The sequence below is a fragment of the Ornithorhynchus anatinus genome, chromosome 7, assembly GCF_004115215.2.
Source record: "Ornithorhynchus anatinus isolate Pmale09 chromosome 7, mOrnAna1.pri.v4, whole genome shotgun sequence".
NCBI lineage: Eukaryota > Metazoa > Chordata > Mammalia > Monotremata > Ornithorhynchidae > Ornithorhynchus > Ornithorhynchus anatinus.
In genome coordinates, this window is record NC_041734.1 from 60,145,199 (window position 1) to 60,162,257 (window position 17,059).

Consider the following 17,059-nt stretch of genomic DNA (forward strand, 5'->3'; position numbering starts at 1 on the left):
TGCTAAACAAATATCATTATTATTATTATCCCATCCACCAATTCTTGTAGTGTACATTCCCAAATGCTTAGTTCAGTGCTCTGCGTACAGTAAGCACTCAATAAATACCACTGATTGATCGATTGAGACTGCCCAGGGAAACACAAAATCTGGAAATCCATCTAGATGTTCTACCAATCTGCAATAGCCGGGATTGACTTCTCCTAGCCACCCTCATATCCTCTTTATCTCCCCCAAAGTCATCAGATTAGTTGCCCTGAATGGGATGGAACAGTCACCTTGGGCCTGGAACTTCTTCTTGAGGCCCCCGTACAAAGGGGGTGCCCTGGGCTCAAAACTCAAGACAATATCCACCCCCTATTTCTTCCCCTCCAAAGAGAATTAGGGTGAATGAAGGTGGATCAGACAGAGGGAAGGGGGAAAAACTGTCCAGAAAGCCATCTCTCCTGAATTTGGAAATCTAGGAACCCCAGCCTTCAGCCATTTCTGACCTGCTGCTCCCTGGGGATGCAAGGATCTGAGTTCAGCCATCCTGGCTGGGTCCTTGCGCCCAGATTATGCTCTCCCCCTTTGCAGCCCCAGAATTGGACAGGGAGGAATAGCACCTTTTTTTCTTCACCCTCTGCCCTGCCACCAACCTCTCTGATCCTGCTCTCTTCAGCGGAGAAATAGCCTCACGCACACACATTCTCTCTCTCTCTCTCACCCCCCCCCCCCGAAAAAAGCCAACCCCTCCCAGGGTAGGTATGGGGGACTGCACCCAGACATCACACTCACTAGCAGCCACCGCCTCTAATAATAATAATAATGATGATGGTATTTGTTAAGCGCTGAGCACTGTTCTAAGCTCCACCTTTCTGGTCCTGGGACTGGGCTGGTGGCATGTGCCATCTCCCTCCCTGGCCCCAGAGCAGCTAAGCCCAGGGTTGGAGCAGATGGACAGACTGCCTGACAGATAGCCTTCTGACAACCATTACCTGATTTGGACATTTAACCTAGAAGGGCAGGGGAAGTGGGGCCAAGGGTTGGGTAGAGGAAAGCAGCTTCAAGGGTGAGTGCTAATCTGATTCTGCACCCCGACGTGCCTACACTCTCCAGGCTCCTCTGAGTGGATCTCACGGCAGAATCCAGGTTCTAGGTGAGAACTGGACTCATCACCCCAGTGCCCTGGTTCCCCACTAGTCCTTGCTTCAAGCAGGCTCCCACTCTCCCCACCCCCTTCTCCCTAGAGGTACCTCCTGCATTATTTATTCCATAGCTTGCTCTCCCTCTCCTCTCCTCCCTGCCGCTAATGCAGTCTGCTCTGCCCGGGTCTCCCCTCTGCTCTCATTTTAGCTATGAGACTCTCAGGGGTAAGGAAGGGAGTTCCCCCCTTGTCCCTCCACCAGTCCTGTTATTCCAGCTCCCCTCCCACCCAAGATGCCCAGCCCTTTCCCCTCATATGTCTCATTTTCCACCCAGCCTCCCCCATGCCCAAGTATTCCCATTCCCCTAGGCCTGGTTTCTTTTCCTCTTTCCTCTCCTCTCCCCTGGCACAGAGCCAGCAGGAAGAGCAAATCACAGACTCTTGGAGTCAGAAGCAGCAGAGAGGCTGCAACTGCTCCTGGCCAGGCTCACCATCCCCCTGGCTTCCCCCCACACCCCATTTCCTTCCCCTGCATGCATGCCCCCTATGTCATATCCAGATTATCCAGGACCAGAGCTATGACCCAAATGTCCAGCCTCCCAGCCCCTGTGCTGGCCAGTGTAATAATGTAATAATGTTGGTATTTGTTAAGCGCTTACTATGTGCAGAGCACTGTTCTAAGCGCTGGGGTAGATACAGGGTAATCAGGTTGTCCCACGTGAGGCTCACAGTTAATCCCCATTTTACAGATGAGGTAACTGAGGCACAGAGAAGTTAAGTGACTTGCCCACAGTCACACAGCTGACAAGTGGCAGAGCTGGGAGTCGAACTCATGACCTCTGACTCCGAAGCCCAGGCTCTTTGGGCAACCTCCCTCCCTCCTGGGGCTGGGAGCAAAACCCAGATACTCCCAATTAAATGGCAAGGGGGAGTCCTATAGGGGAGATGCAGAAATGTAAGTGGGAGGGACTGTGGAGACTCGGGGAAAAGGAAAGCAAGTGTGGGAGCTATCAGGGATACTGGAACTCTCCCTGAGGTATGTGGGGAATTGGGCTGTAGTGGTAGCCCCTCTCAAGTGGCACCACCTACTGGGCTTGACTCATCTGACTGTGAAGGCTCCCAGAGCCTATGGTCCTTCTGTGAAGGAGAAGCAGCGTGGCTCAGTGGAAAGAGCATGGGCTTTGGAGTCAGGGCTCATGAGTTCGAATCCCAGCTCTGCCACTTGTCGGCTGTGTGACTGTGGGCAAGTCACTTAACTTCTCTGTGCCTCAGTTCCCTCATCTGTAAAATGGGGATTAAGACTGTGAGCCCCACGTGGGACAACCTGATTCCCCTATGTCTACCCCAGCGCTTAGAACAGTGCTCGGCACATAGTAAGCGCTTAACAAATACCAACATTATTATTCTGTGGTGAGGTGAAGCAAACGGACCCTCGGGCAAAGGCGAGGTCCACTGGCCATGCCAGAACTGGGTGTGAGACGATTCCCGCATCAGGATGGAGGACCTGGAGGGGTGGGAGTCCTGGGGCTTTGGGAATCTGAGCCCTGGGGAGGCTTGGGGGAAATCAGGGGGAGAGGGCAAATGGGAGATGATTCTGGGGGTGGCCATTCTTGATGGGGAGCAAGCGCCAGGAGAATTTTGAGGCGGGGAAGGGGAGGTTGGGATGAGAAGAGGCTTTCAGAGGACAAGAGGCAGCACGAGAATCCATAGGGATGCCTCTGCATCATGACTGGACTGGAGACGGGGAGCTGGGATGATGAGGCAGGGAAACAGCTGAAGACTGAGAAAGATTGGCAGGGAAAGGGTAGGCAAGGGTGTCCCAAGGGAGAAGGAAGGGGAGACACTCGAGGAGCCAGAAAGGAGTTAATATGTGAAAAGGAGACCGGATGAGGAGTGGGAGCAGAGAGGCAGAAGGTAATTCTTTAGAGGTTGCTGGGGTGCAGAAATGGGAGAAGCGGGGGAGGTATTGGGCACTTCTGCAGCCCAATGATGGGAATGGTTTTCAAGGGCTCGGGACATGTGAGGCTGGGGGAAGGGCAGAGTGGCGGGAAAGGCCTAAGTCTGGGAGACTGGGTGATGAGGGTGAAGCCAAAAAATGGATCCAGATGCCCAAACCTCTTAGACTCAGGGTCCATTCTCCAGATCCAATATCCTGGCTTGAACACCCCTCAAAATCCCCCACCCAAGTCAAGAGTCCCAACTCTCTCCTTTATGATCTCAGCTCTCTGCCCCCTGACTCCTTCCCAGGATCAGGAAAGGGACCCAGGCACCTTGCCTCCCCATCCCCGTTATATGCTTGCATCCCCGTTCCCCCCATCCCATTCTCTCTCCACCCCCCCACCCCCACCCCGCCTCCCAGGCAGGGTTCCAAGTCCCCAGAAACCTGTAGTGTTGCTATGGCAACAGCAGCTCCGGTGATGGTTGTGATCGGGAGGGAAGGTTTGTGCAGGGTGGTGGGGAGGAGGGAGATACCCGAGGCAGCTTGTTCTCATTTTGTAACCCCCTACACCATACACCTCCTAGCTGGGGCGTCCACCCCCAGGAAGGCCCAGCAAAGTATAGGATCCCGGTTCCTGGATCTTCTGACTCTGGATCTGCTTACTAGGCCTCATTCCCCTGAGTTTTCGATTGCTGCCTAAGCTCCCCTGTCCTCCACCTACCCGCATCCTTCTCTTTTTGTTTCCCCTCCCCTCAGTTGCGGTTTCTCAGCTGATGTCTCATGACTGTTGGACTAGAGCATAGGCAGCTGCATAGAATGACATACACAGCCACCATGCATCCACATACAGGAGCGCAAATGCACACCCACTGAAACGCGCAGGGCCAAAACCTCATTCATACACACACATGCGTCCACATACTTCAGCATGCATGTGCAGCTGCTGTCTCACCTCAGTCCATTCCTGTGTGCAGTTGAAAGCTTCCCCTGCCAACTCCATGAAGCCTTTTCTCCAAGCCCTGTGGTCAGTTCCCTGGAGTGACTTGATGTTGCTGATGGAGCCTGGGCCTTGGGGGACGGTGGGCGGTTGGGGAGGAGGGGGAGGGCAGGGAGCAACCCTAGGTCCTCAAAGCTGTTGGGAAGGGGGCACTTCCGGCTCTAATCCCTTCCCAGCATAATCCTTGGGTAGCAGGTTTTCCAAAGGAATTAGAGTGGATTACCATGTTCAGGATTATTGGAACCATGGGGGATTCATTTTGCTGGAAACCCTCAGAACATACGGTCTAGTGAAAAGAGGCCTGAGCTGGAGAGGTGTTTGGCGGGCGGGGGCGGGAGGTGTAACCCAGGGTTGGTCTCCAGGCTTGCCCTTCCCTTCCGAGTCTACATGGCATTTCCCTGCCATCTTCTCTCCTGGACCTACTGCGAATGGGACTCAATCTCCTTGCCCCCTCCAACAATTGATGTCAGAAGGGCTGGTTGGGTGAGGGGAATTAATTGCTGAAGGGAAGGAGCTGCTGCTTCTCAGTGGGACCCTCTGATCCAGCCAGCAGGGGATGCAGAATATGGAGAGAGTAACTTGTACCTGCTGTTGTCTCCACCTCCTTCTTTCTAGTCACCCAACTCTACTTCCTGTCTAAAGCCTTTCTGCCTCTGATCGCCTCCCCCGCCCCCCTCGATTTGATAACAGTAATAATAGCGGTATTTGTTCAGTGTTGCTATATCCCAAGCACTGTACTAAGCGCTGGGCTAGACGCAAGATAATCAGTTCCACATGAGGCTCACAAGTAGGAGGGAGAACAGGTATTGAATCCCCATTTTGCAAATGTGGTAACTGAGGCTAAAGAATTCAAGTGACTCGCCCAAAGTCACACAGCAGACGAGGTCACATAGCAAGCAGACATAAGCAGGCAAATGGCAGAGCCGGATTAGAACCCAGGTCCTCTGACTCCCGGACCTGTGCTCTTTCCCCTAGGCCGCACTGCTTCCCGATTTCCCCAGATACCTACCCAGAGATTACAGTGAGAACCCACGCAGCCCTACCTCCCAGCTCCCAGTTCCAACACCCACTCAGTGTCTCTTCCCCAAAGCCCAGGACCACACCAGCTCCTCCCTGTCTCTTGGGGCAGGTTGAGCCTTTATTCTATGCCAGCTGAAGTTAATGCCTTCATGCCCAGAGTGAAGCCTAAGCTCTAAGATTCTACCTCCCTCTATCCCTCCTGGTGCCCCCAGTCCCAGCTGGCGCCCCAGGCATCAGGTGCACGAGCAAGGCTCCCTAAGGGGAGTCAGCGCCAGGAAGAGCGAAAAACATCTTCTCCTTCCCTGGTGGGTACCACCATACCAGCTGGCATCGGTGACCCCAGCCATATAGAGGGCTGAGAAAACTCTGCTGCCCAGACCCACACGCGATAAACCGTGAAACGGTAGGATGGACTGAGTGCTGGCCGAGGAACCAGGATGCCTGGTTTCTGCCCTCACAACTGCCAGAGGTGGCAGCCAGTGAGAAAGGGAAGTTTAGCTCTCTGAGGTCTGAAACCGAGGCAGGCGTGACACACAGGTTAAGGGCAAAGCTGGGATTGGAAGCCAGGAGTCCTGCCATCCAGCGACCTGTGATTGGTCTGCCCATCCCCCCCAGAGCCGTCTCTCCCCCTACCCAGAGCCCGGGAGGCAGGCTCTCCCAGAACCACCTGTATATCCTTCCTGCTCCCCTCATCACACCTCATTCCTTCTAGATACAGGAGAGGGAACGGGGTATCTGGCTTCCCAGTGGGGGCTGCAAACTGTTCTCTCCTCTTTGGGCTGTAAGATTATTGTGGGCAGGGAACTTCATTCAGTTGTATTTATTGAGCACTTACCGTGTGCAGAGCACTGTACTGAGCGCTTGGGAGAGTAGGGGTCTGCTGACTCTGTACTGTATTCTCCCAAGCACTTAGTACAGTACTCTACACATAGTAAGCATTCAATAAATTCCATTGATTTATTCTCCCACACTCCCTCGAAGCAACCACCCTAACCTCAGCTTTCACCCAAAGACTTTGGAGGGACCCTCCAGGACGGTCCGTGACCCTCCTGCCCCCCTCCCCCCGACAACGTGCATGCTTACACACATATGCTCATGCTTCTTCTCCCCCCCCCCTCCCCCCCCCCCCCCCGCAGCTCCTGAACTGAAGAGGAAGAAAGGGAACCAAGCCAAGTGGGGAAACAAACCCAGATGTCTTGGTTCTCACTCTGCGACCTTCTCCACAAAGCTCATCATCGTCATCAACAGCATTTATTGAGGCTCAACCAGATGGGATTGCGAATCTGAGAGAATTAGGAGGGGAAAAGAGCAGGAAACGAGGGCCAGAGAGGACTCAGCATCCCCAGCCCCCAACCCCGCCGGGAGCTTTGGTCCTGGGCTAGTTTCAGGCTCCTGTGGGGCCCGGGGGTAATGAAAAGTCCAAAAAAACCAAACAAAAACCAAAAAATGCAGTCCCTTCCCAGCGTTCCCGCATTCCCAGTTTTGCAAGCCGGTCCCTCCTCTGCACTCCCAGAGCTATTTTTAGATGAGTAGTGGCATGGCGGAGTGAAGACTGAGCTGAGCCGGTAGAAGAGGAGGATATAGAACTAGCGAGGGGTTGGGGGAGGGGCTAAAGGTGCCGGTGGGTCGTGGGCAAATGCCTGCTTTGCCCCCGAGGTTAAAGCAATCCTGTTGTCCCGCCAGCCTGTCTGCATATGGCTGGCCCTGGAGGCTTCCCCAGTGAGGGAAAGTAGGGACTCTGTCGTCACTGGTTCCAGCCCTGAGGCGCCACGACTCCCTCCCGTCAGCAAGCAGAGGAGCTAATTAGTCATGGGAAGCGGGAAGCAGGGGGACAGGAAACTAGAGGCCTGGCAGACAGGAAGCCTGGGTTCTGCCTTGGCTCTGGGAGGGAGAGCGTGGAGGTTGGCGATTAGGGTGAGGGGCTAGGGAGGTAGGCATCCGGACCCCCGTCCCCCCACCCCAGCCTGGAGAGGTTAAAAAGGAGAACTGGTGTGAGCCAGAAGCCCCTCTCATGACCCTGATGGCTCCATTAACCCTTTCCTCCCATGCTGGGGGACACAAGGGTGGAGTCCCTTCTGGGCCTAGGGAATGGAGCCAGCAGTGGGGGAGGGTCTCAGGGCTTCAGCCCCAGGAGGTCCCTAGGGGAGTCCTCTCAGTGAACCCCCACCCTCTCCTTCACACTCTCCCCTTCTCTTCCCCAGACCCTCCTCACTAGGGGAGGCAATCAAGAATTGGGGAGAGAGGTCCAAGGTAACTGGAACCCCACTAGACTGTAAAAACTCCTTGAGGACAGGGCTTTTGTCTACCAACTCTTAGTCCACTTAGTCCAGTGTTCTGCCCACAGTCAGTGTGCAGTAAATACCATTGATTGATTCATTGATTGATTGAAGAGCCAAAGCTCAGGCAGCAGCTGGGGGAGAAAGGGAGTGACTAGAAAGGACGTTGAGAGAGTTTCAAAGGGAGAGGGAGCGGAGATGCTGAGAGATGAAGGGTGGCGTTGCTGTCTCAGCTGAGGGCTGGGTCCTCTGTCAGTTCTCACAGGGACGAGTGGGGAGAATAGATGACTTGGGGACAGATCGAATAGAGACAAGTGTGGAATCTTAAAGGAGATGATAATATTAATAATTATGGTACTTGTTAAGCACTTACTATGTGCCTGGCACTGTTCTAAGCACTGGGGTAGATACAAGTCAATCAGGTTGAACACAGGCCCTGTCCCACATGGGGCTCACACTCGTCATCCCTGTTTAACAGTTGAGGTAACTGAGGCCCAGAGAAGTTAAGAGACTTGCCTAAGGTCATAAAGCATGTGGCAGAGCCGGGATTAGAATCCAGGTCTTTCTGATGCCCAGGCCAGTGCACTATCCACTAAGCCATGCTGCTTCTCTGATCATGCTGTTGGTCGTGAGCAAGCCAGGGGAACCGGATAGCCGAATATTTGGGTTCTGTTTGGGAGATGGGCCACCCCCAGAGTGGTGATGTTGCAGCCGGGACCTGGTGAGGTCACTGCTGGGCTCTGATGTCACCCACCTGGACTGTCAGATCTGGGTTGGGGGAGAGGGGAAAGAGCAAATGAGGGGTCAGTGGGTCATCAGAGCTCATGGACCCCATGCGTGCAGCAGATAATAATAATAATAGTATTTGCTAAATGCTTACTATGTGCCCTGCACTGTATTAAGTAATAATAATAATAATGTTGGTATTTGTTAAGCGCTTACTACGTGCAGAGCACTGTTCTAAGCGCTGGGGGAGATACAGGGGAATCAGGTTGTCCCACCTGAGGCTCACAGTTAATCCCCATTTTACAGATGAGGGAACTGAGGCCCAGAGAAGTGAAGTGACTTGCCCACAGTCACACAGCTGCCAAGCGGCAGAGCCGGGAGTCGAACCCATGACCTCTGACTCCCGAGCCCGGGCTCTTTCCACTGAGCCACGCTGCTTCCCTACTGGGGTAGATACAGAATAATCAGGTCAGGCACAGTCCCTGCCCCACACGAGGCACACAGTCTAACAGTAAGTTTGTTGTGAGCAGGGAACACTGTCTACCAACTGTGTTATATTGTACTCTCCCAACCGCTTAGTACATTGCTCTGCAGTAAGCACTCAATAAATACGACTGATTAATAAGGGGGAGGGAGAACTAGTATTTCATCCCCATTTTACAGAGGAGAAAACCGAGGCCCAGAGAAGTGAAGTGATTCGCCCAAGGTCACACAGCAGACAAGTGGCATAGCCGAGATTAGAACCCAGATCCTCTGAGTCCCAGGCCCAGGCTCTTTCCACTAGGGAGGCAGGCTGAAAAGGACAGCTTGTGGAGGAGTAGCCTACCAGCTGTCTGGGAGGAAGCTGCGGGTGGCTGGGGAAGGGAGGCAGGACCCCTGGGTTCCACTTCTTTGGAGGCATCCCAGAGAGAGGGGGAAGATGTTTACATGCAGGTGTGGGTAATGTAAACCTCCCAAGGAGCTGCCAGTGGGGGACCATCCCCCGGTATTCTCCCACTCTTATTTCCCTGTCCCTTAACTCCCTAGGCGCACTGGCTACCAGAATGTGCCTGTGCCTGTCCTATCAGCCAGCTCTGGGGAGGAGCAGGACTGCTGATGACCAGCTATGTAGAACATGTCTTTGGTGGGGGCCCTGCTTTGCGATCACTGGGTGGTTGAGGGCCTGGGCTGGGCGTCCGAGGAGAATGGGGCCGGGCGGGGGCGGGGGGACAGGGGCCACAAAGGGCAAGACGGAAGCATTTCCATGAACCAGAGGCAGTCGGGAAGCAACAGGAACAGACAAAGAGCTCTCAAGAGGGTGAGGCTGTGGGGCCAGAAATAACAACATGAGATTTGAGGCAGACAAAGGACTGAGGAGAAAGAGCAAACCCAGGGAGGAGGGGCGGGAGGTGGGATAAGGCAGGCAGGCGAGAGGATGAGGGTGAGGAAGGAAGACCCTGGGGTTTGAGGGAGTTGGAGCTGGAGTCGGGTGACCGAACTGGTCCCCCAGACTCTGGCTATCCTCCTACTGGGGACCGGACACCTCCGCTGGAAGAAGAAGACCAAGACTGGGGAAGGAACGTGGAGTGGGGGACGCGGGGGGGGATACTGTGGGACCCGGAACGGGGACTCCCAAGGGGCAGCGGAGAAGGGGAAGCCGGTTCCTTGGCTTGGACCCAGAGTGGAGGCCAGGGAGAGCTACTTTTTCATCCTGGACCTTCACTCTCCAGGCTGACTGGCTGCCAGACTGCTCCTGTGCCTGCCGTATAATGCACAGGGAGGTCCCCTGTGCCCGCTGCTGAGCATATCCCGTGGCCCTCAGCACAAGGCCCACCTGTCCGCTGGCCAGCCAGTATGGCCCGTCTTGCCCCTGCCCTCTGGAGCCTCTGTGTCACCGCCATCCTTGTCACCTCTGCCACACAAGGTAAGGTCGGGCCCGGTGGAGGCGGGTGGGCCTGGCTCGGGGAGGGGATGAGCCAGGGTGAGAGGGTAAGTGTGTGTGGGGGAGGGGTTGGGGGGCAGCAGGGGAGGGTGTGATGTGAGAGTGAGGTCTGGCTCAAGGAAAGAGGCCTAGTGGAAGCCCCTATTTCCTCCTGCTGGGGCATCTGAGTTTAGGGTGAAGGAATCCCCTTTCTCTCTGTGAGAAAGCATTCACCTGGGCCAAGAGCAGAACTGGGAGGTCCCAGAGGAGCAGGATAAGGTGTTGGGGGAGGAGGGAGTTGGCAGGGCAGCCCTTTTCCAGCTTCTCTGTCTCTCTTTCTCTCTCTCCTGTCTCCCTCTCTCTGTCTCCCGCTCTCCCTCTCTCTGTGATTACATCTCTGCTGCTCTCGCTGGGAAAGCTTAATTAAAGCGTGCCTGCTGCCGTTTATTTAAAAACAACTAATTACCCAGCTCTGCCCAGCACAGCTCCCTGCCGCCATCCCCGGGATCCCACGTACACAGCAATTAGTGCCCCGCACCCGTGCCCGCCTGGCCCCTTGTGCCTGCCCGGCCCAATTATTCAATTACACTCCTGGCAGTGGTGCCCGGCAGGGGGCAGGCCCAGGCTGAGTTGGGGAAGGAGGCAAGAGCTGAGTAGAGGGAAGCTGGGCAATGGGCATCCCCTTGGGTGTACCCTGGGTCCATCCTGACCCCCAACCCTCATGCCCTCTTAAGCCCTTGCCCCGACATTGTCTTTGGCCCCTAGCCCAGCTCCCCAACCCCACCCCACCCCTGTTTCTGGCCCCATCCCCTACATGGCTCTCCAGCTCTTGCTTTACCCTCAGATAATTTCCTGACCCCAGCCACGCCCCGCACTGTCCAGTGATTCCAGTGAGGAAATACCCCCCTGCAACTTCCTAAGTGCATTTGTGCCTGCGTGTGCATGTGCACACACACATACACACACACAAGAACAGCCAAGCTGGGCGGGGGCTTTCCCCTCGGTTTGGGAGAGTGCCCACAGACCCCATCTGAGCACCCTTTGTGTTTAGGCCCTTCCACCCCCCGACTCCCTATTAGCCGAATGCCCGCATTTGGGCTCCCCCGCTGCATCTTCCTCCTCCGGTCCGAACCCCCGGCTGGCCTTGGGGGTGGGAGGAGCACCCTCTCCCGGCCCAGCTGAGCCATCACTCCCCTCCACCTCTCCCGCCCTCAGCCGACTTGGTGCTAAAATTAGACGGGGAAGCAGATGGTGCTGAATGGAGCAGATGAGAAATCCTCCCCCAGCCCAGCCCCGGTACATCCTCCTGCACCCTCTCCCGATGTACGCTCAGAGTTGGGCACAGACCCCCCACCCGCCCACCACACCTCCCCAAAGCCCTCTTTCCTCTCCCCATCCTCCACTTGGAGTTGGGCACAGCATCTAGGGACCCTGGACCTCACCGGACCCCTTTAACTCCCAGAGCCTTCCCCTTCCCTTCCTCGCTTTAGGACCAGAGCCCCAGGATCCCAATCGAGTGATAGTGGGACTGGGCTTGGGTTGGGACCTCTTCTTTGCAGGGCCTAGGGAAAGGGGAAATTGGAGGGCGGGTGGGCAGGTGGGCGTTGGTGTGACTCTCTCCAAAGATGCACCTGGTGCCCTCTGCTGCCCTCCCTGAAGCACGGCCGCAGAGCCGGGCAGCAGTGATCTGCTGTCTGGGTCTTCTTGGGGGGCCGGGGAGCAACCTGCCCTCCATGCCACTGCCAGCTCTATCGGGCTGTCTTCCCTGGCCTCGGCCCTCCAGCTCTGTTTTCCTCAATCTCTTGGCCTAGTGTGTAGCATTGCTCCTCATCAGGAAGCCCTTCCACATGTCTAACCTAAATCCCTTTTGCTACAGTTTAAGCCTTGTCCTTCTTGTTCTGACCTTAGCCGAGAAAGAGGGCAGCTCTCTTCCCCATCACTCTTTGACTTGAAGGCCCCACCCCCCCGCACCCTGCCTTTAGCCCCTTCTCTGTCTGTCCTGATCTTTCCTTCCTTTCCAGCCCTTCTTGTTCCTGCTCTACCTGGCTCTGGCCACATTAGCGGGGGAGCGTGGGGGGTTCTGTATCCACGGAAGGGTAGGAGGAGGGGTCCTGGCCTAGGTGGAGGACACCCTTAAGGATGAGTTGTGTGGGACAACTGGGACCCTCTAGTTGAAGGAGTCAGAATTCAGACCCCTTAAAGTGAGTGGAGCTGGGGATTCTCTGTGGGTCTTGTGTCGCCTCCCCACTGGAGAGGGAGCCGAGTCATGGGGAATCTTGGGTTCCGGACTCCATGGGCGTCCTGAGGTCCCGAGGCTTCAACCTCCAATCCCTGCACCCAAAAATCCCTGCACAGGTGGCTGAGGAGGTCGCGGAACCCAGTGACTCCTCTCTGCCCCCGTTCCCTACCCACAAAACAGCTGGGTTGAGATGAGGGTGGGAGCAGCTGGCACGAAACAGGGGAAGCTGCCCACCGTGAGAGAGGGCGTCCAAAGATGGGGAGGATGGTGGGAAGGGCTGAGCGCCTCTCCCTGCTCCATTGGCAGGTCTGAGCCGGGCCGGGTTGCCCTTTGGCTTGATGCGGAGGGAGCTAGCCTGCGAGGGGTACCCCATCGAGCTGCGCTGCCCGGGCAGTGATGTCATCATGGTGGAGAACGCCAACTATGGGCGCACAGACGACAAGATCTGTGATGCCGATCCCTTCCAGATGGAGAACGTGCAGTGCTACCTCCCTGACGCCTTCAAGATCATGTCCCAAAGGTGAGTGAGTGAGTCAATGAGTCAATGAATGAGTGAGTGTTGCTCGCTGTGCCAGGCCTCTGGCCTCTTCCCTCAGTCCCTTTCCCCTCTTCTCTTCTCCCACCCAGTGGGCGAGGGAAGAGGTACCATGGTCTGTCTGGCTCTCTGGCCTACCGACCCTCACCTCCCCACCCCCAAGGAGTGCCCCACATCAAAGGCAGGGTGGCACCTGGGCTTCGAAGCCTCTGAAGTGCGTACGGATTCCTCCTTCTCCCCCAGTCTCTTACCTTCCCCTGAACCACATCCCTCCCGCCAAACCTGCTGGTCCGCAGAGCTCCAGCTGTCTGTCCACCCCTCTGGCCCCTTCTTCTCCTCCGACTGTCGCCTGACCCCACGGGGCTCCGTGGCTCCCAGGCCTCCGACTTCAGTGGGGTCCCGGGGTGCAGCAGCGGTGTAAGGTGAACTGGATCTAGACTCCTGGGTCCCAATCCTGAGCTCCTTCAGAAAGGGCCAGGGTTGAAAGTGACCATATGTCATCTGGGACCCAGGCACTGTGGTTCTTTCCCACCAAAGCCTCTTTTTGTATAACTTGTCTCTCCCCCTGCCCTCCCCCATCCCCCCAAGCTCCCTCTTGTTTCTGTTAGTTTCTGTGTCTTCTCTTGTTTCCCTGCCTCCTTCCTCTGTCTCCACCCACCTTCTTGGGGAGGAGGTGTCTCTGCCATTGTCCTTCCTTCCTTTCTTTCCCTTTGGCTCTATTTTCTTCTTTCCTTTGCTCTTCTACTTTGCTTTTTTCCTTTTTTTTCTTTCCCATCTTGCGTTTCTGCCCCTCCCCATCTCTGCTCAGTCCTTCCTGGTGTGCGTGTGTGTGTGTATGTGTGTGTGTCTCTGTCCTTGCCTGAGCTTTTGCCTCCATTCCCTCTCTCCCTCCTCCACCTTAGCCAGGGGAATCTTCATGGAAGAAGAGCTAGGCCCCAGGGAGACTCTGAACTTCCCTGTGCCCCTTCCCTACCAACAGCCACTCCTAGTTGTGCCCCCGGTGATCTCTTTCTACTTGTCTCCCTCCACAGGTGTAACAACCGCACACAGTGTGTGGTGGTGGCTGGCTCTGATGCTTTTCCTGACCCCTGTCCTGGAACCTACAAGTACCTGGAGGTGCAGTACGACTGTGTTCCCTACAGTGAGTCGCTTTGTTCCTCGCACGGACTGCGGACCCCCTGCCCCCACCCCTACCCCCCGCCCCGCCCTCTGCCGAGAGCCCCAAGCCAGGAGGAGAGACCCTGGGGCCAGAACCAGCTGGGAGACTGGGACATCAGTTTTCCCCAAGGCAGGGGAGGGGGCTTTTGGCTACTCAGGGATGAATATGGCCAAGTTCAGGGTCCACCCTATCTGAAATGCTCAATATCTTCCTCCTTACCCACTCACTCTTCTTCCTTCTATACTCATTCTCTTTGCTTCGTCCTTTAGCCAGTCGCCTCTTATATAAGTGTTTAGCACAATGCTGTGCATGCAGTAAGCACCCAATAAATACCACTGATTGATTGCATACTTAACCCCTCACACCCTCTTGCCCTTATAGTCTTTCCTTTTCAGTCACTCTTTGCTTCCCTTCCCCTCATAACCCTTCCCGTACACAATGACTCCTTTCTTTCTCACTCACTCACTCACTCACTCACTCACTCACTCATACTCGCCATAGCACTCTCTCCCATATGCCGTGGTCCACTCTCTCTTCCTCGCCCATACCTGGGGACTCAATTCTGTGAGGGCACCAGAATTCCCTTGGCTGCCCCATCAGGCTGGGCTGTCCACTCAGGATATGGGATATATTATCACCTGTCCTTGAACTCCCAGAAGGAAGGAGATGGCTTATTCCAAATTTCAAGAAGTCGGGAAAATGTCTACAAGGGACTCCCCTTTCCCTCTTAGGCCATTTTCCTGACTCCGCAAGACCACTTCCTGTCTCCACAGGAAGTAGCACCATGCTGGATGGGGATAGGTTAGGGATGACCGTTGGGTGCCCCTGAAGACTCCAGTAGCTGGTGGTCTCCCAGCTTTGATCGGGGTTAGGGTGAGTGGACTCTGAGGAACCAGGAGGCTAGCCATCCAGCACTCTGTCAAAGGGGGCAGCCAGGAGGCAGCAGGAGGTGGGGATCTCTCCTCCTTGGCTCCACACTCGACATCTCTTCTCTCCTGCTCCCCCTCTTCCCTTCCCCTCCCAGTCCCCCCAGCTTTATGTAGCACATCCAGAGGCAGGGCTGTCGGGGGTGGGAAATCAGGATCCCCAGCTTCTTTTGCATATGTGTTTTGGGGAGCCCAGGGAGTGGGGGGGGGGGTCCAAGGGGTCCTGGTTGCTCCCCCCTTTGATTTCTCCTCACAGGAAGAGGCCATTGTTGCAGGAGAGGTGAGGCAGCCGCTGCTAATGTGCTTCCTTAACTTTTTCCTTTGACTCCTCATCCTTTCCTTTCAGCTCCCAGGCCATCCAAGCACCACCTGAGGGGAGAGCCCTCCCCTCCCTGCTGCCCGCCCCCCTTCACAGCACTGAGAACCCCCTAAACCACCTGAGGCTTCCCTGAGGATTGAAGCCAGAGATCCACAGAAGAAAAGGAGACAGGGAGGGAGAGTCAGCCATGCCCGGGGATGGAGGGAAAGGACAAGGATGGGACAGAGACACACAACACATATGCAAGCTGGAGAAGTCCAGGCCATGCCCAGAAGGGGCAGAAATTGAGCTAGGGATTCTAGCAGACCACAAGCTGTGCAAATTCAGCTAGTTTGAGGGGTGTTTAAAAAATGACATGATACTAGAAGAGCTTTACAAGATGTTGTACCCTGGAAGTAATCTTCCCTCTCTACTCTAGGCAGCATGGCCTAGTGGATAAAGCATGGACCTGGGAGTCAGAAGGACCTGGGTTCTAATCCCAACTCCACCACTTGTCTGCTGTGTGACCTTGGGCAAGTCGCTTAACTTCTCTGTGCCTTAGTAACCTCATCTGAAAAATGGGGATGAAGACTGAGAGCCCCAAGTAGGACAAGTACTGTGTCCAACTCAATTATCTTGTATCTACCCTAGCACTTAGAACAATATTTGACATGTAGTAAACACTTAAATACCATCATCGTCATTATTATTATTATTATTGTTACTCACTGTTATCACATCCTTATTGGCGTCTCAGGTCCAGTTTGAGATGCCACATCTTGAAAAGGAAATGGAAAGCTCAGAGACGGTCAAGCCGAGAGGAGTGGAAAGCCTCAAGGGCTAAAATAAAATTGCCCCAATAAGTCCCATGGAGTTGGAGTTCATTAGCAAGCAGAAAAGAAGGCCAGTGGATTCAGTGCCTGCCTTTGAATTTTATTATTTATCAAGCACTTACATGTCAATGATTCTGAACTCTGACCCACAACCGCCCTCCGTTGACCACATACCGGGGCCCCTGGAAGGGAACCCCCACAAAAATCACAAAAACCCCAGCCCCAGCATTGTTACCCAGAGAAGGAGCAGACATCTAAAATCCCACATGTGTATGTGCACGCACACACACCCGCACGCACCCCCCCACCTCCCCACCCCCACCCGGTGACAAGTTGTCCTTCATCTTCTCTGAGAAGAGAACAATAACGATAATAATAATAGTGGTATTTGTGCCACACTTACTATGTGTCAAGCACTGTGCTGAGCACCAGGTAGATACAGTACAATCAGATCAAAAACCATCCCAGTCCCCAAATGGGTTTCTCAGTCTAAGGGGAGAGGAGAACAGGTATTGAATCCCCATTTTACAGATGAGAAAACTAAAGCACAGAGAAGTTATAAATGACTTGCTCAAGCTCACACAGGGGCAAGTGGCAGAACCCAGATCTCCTGACACCCAATCCTGTGCTTTTAAACAGGCTAGCATTACAGCAGAAGGGATTGAAGTTAGACATCCAGAATTAATTCTTAGATGGGAAGATCGGGTGCCCAGAGAGGGCTGGTTAATCTCCCTTCCTGGAGAGGTTTAAGAACAGGATAGGGATGAGCAATGAGTTAGGCCTAGAGACATGAGGATGGACAGGATGATCTCGATTCTGTCAGACAGGCATTCCAAAAAAGAGATAGGGGCAAAAGGAAAAAAAGGGGGGGAACAACCCCCTCAGGGAACACCCAGGGAGTCCAAGTGAGAGGCACTTAGACTGGGCTGGAGTCCCTAGAAGGGGACGGTCCAGGAAACAAAGGATTTGGGGAGCCTTTGAACCTAACATCCGAGGATCTGCTCCTTTTGCATTTGGGTAGAAAACTTCTTGGACCCCATCTATTTCCGCCCCTTCCCCACCCCGAGTGAGACTCCAGTGCTGTT

At 54.9% G+C, this 17,059-nt stretch overlaps 1 protein-coding gene across 5 annotated transcripts in view; it reads left to right on the plus strand.

Annotated features, from left to right (window-relative positions):
* Positions 1-17,059, plus strand: part of ADGRL1 (adhesion G protein-coupled receptor L1) — a 55,931-nt gene that overhangs the window by 11,044 nt on the left and 27,828 nt on the right. For all 5 annotated transcript variants that reach the window (XM_029068501.2, XM_029068503.2, XM_029068502.2 and 2 more), the window contains exons 2-4: positions 9,794-9,987; positions 12,530-12,743; positions 13,790-13,899. In XM_029068501.2, the coding sequence (XP_028924334.1) occupies positions 9,918-9,987; positions 12,530-12,743; positions 13,790-13,899 (394 nt within the window). In that variant the 5' untranslated portion in view covers positions 9,794-9,917. The remainder of the gene's footprint in view (positions 1-9,793; positions 9,988-12,529; positions 12,744-13,789; positions 13,900-17,059) is intronic.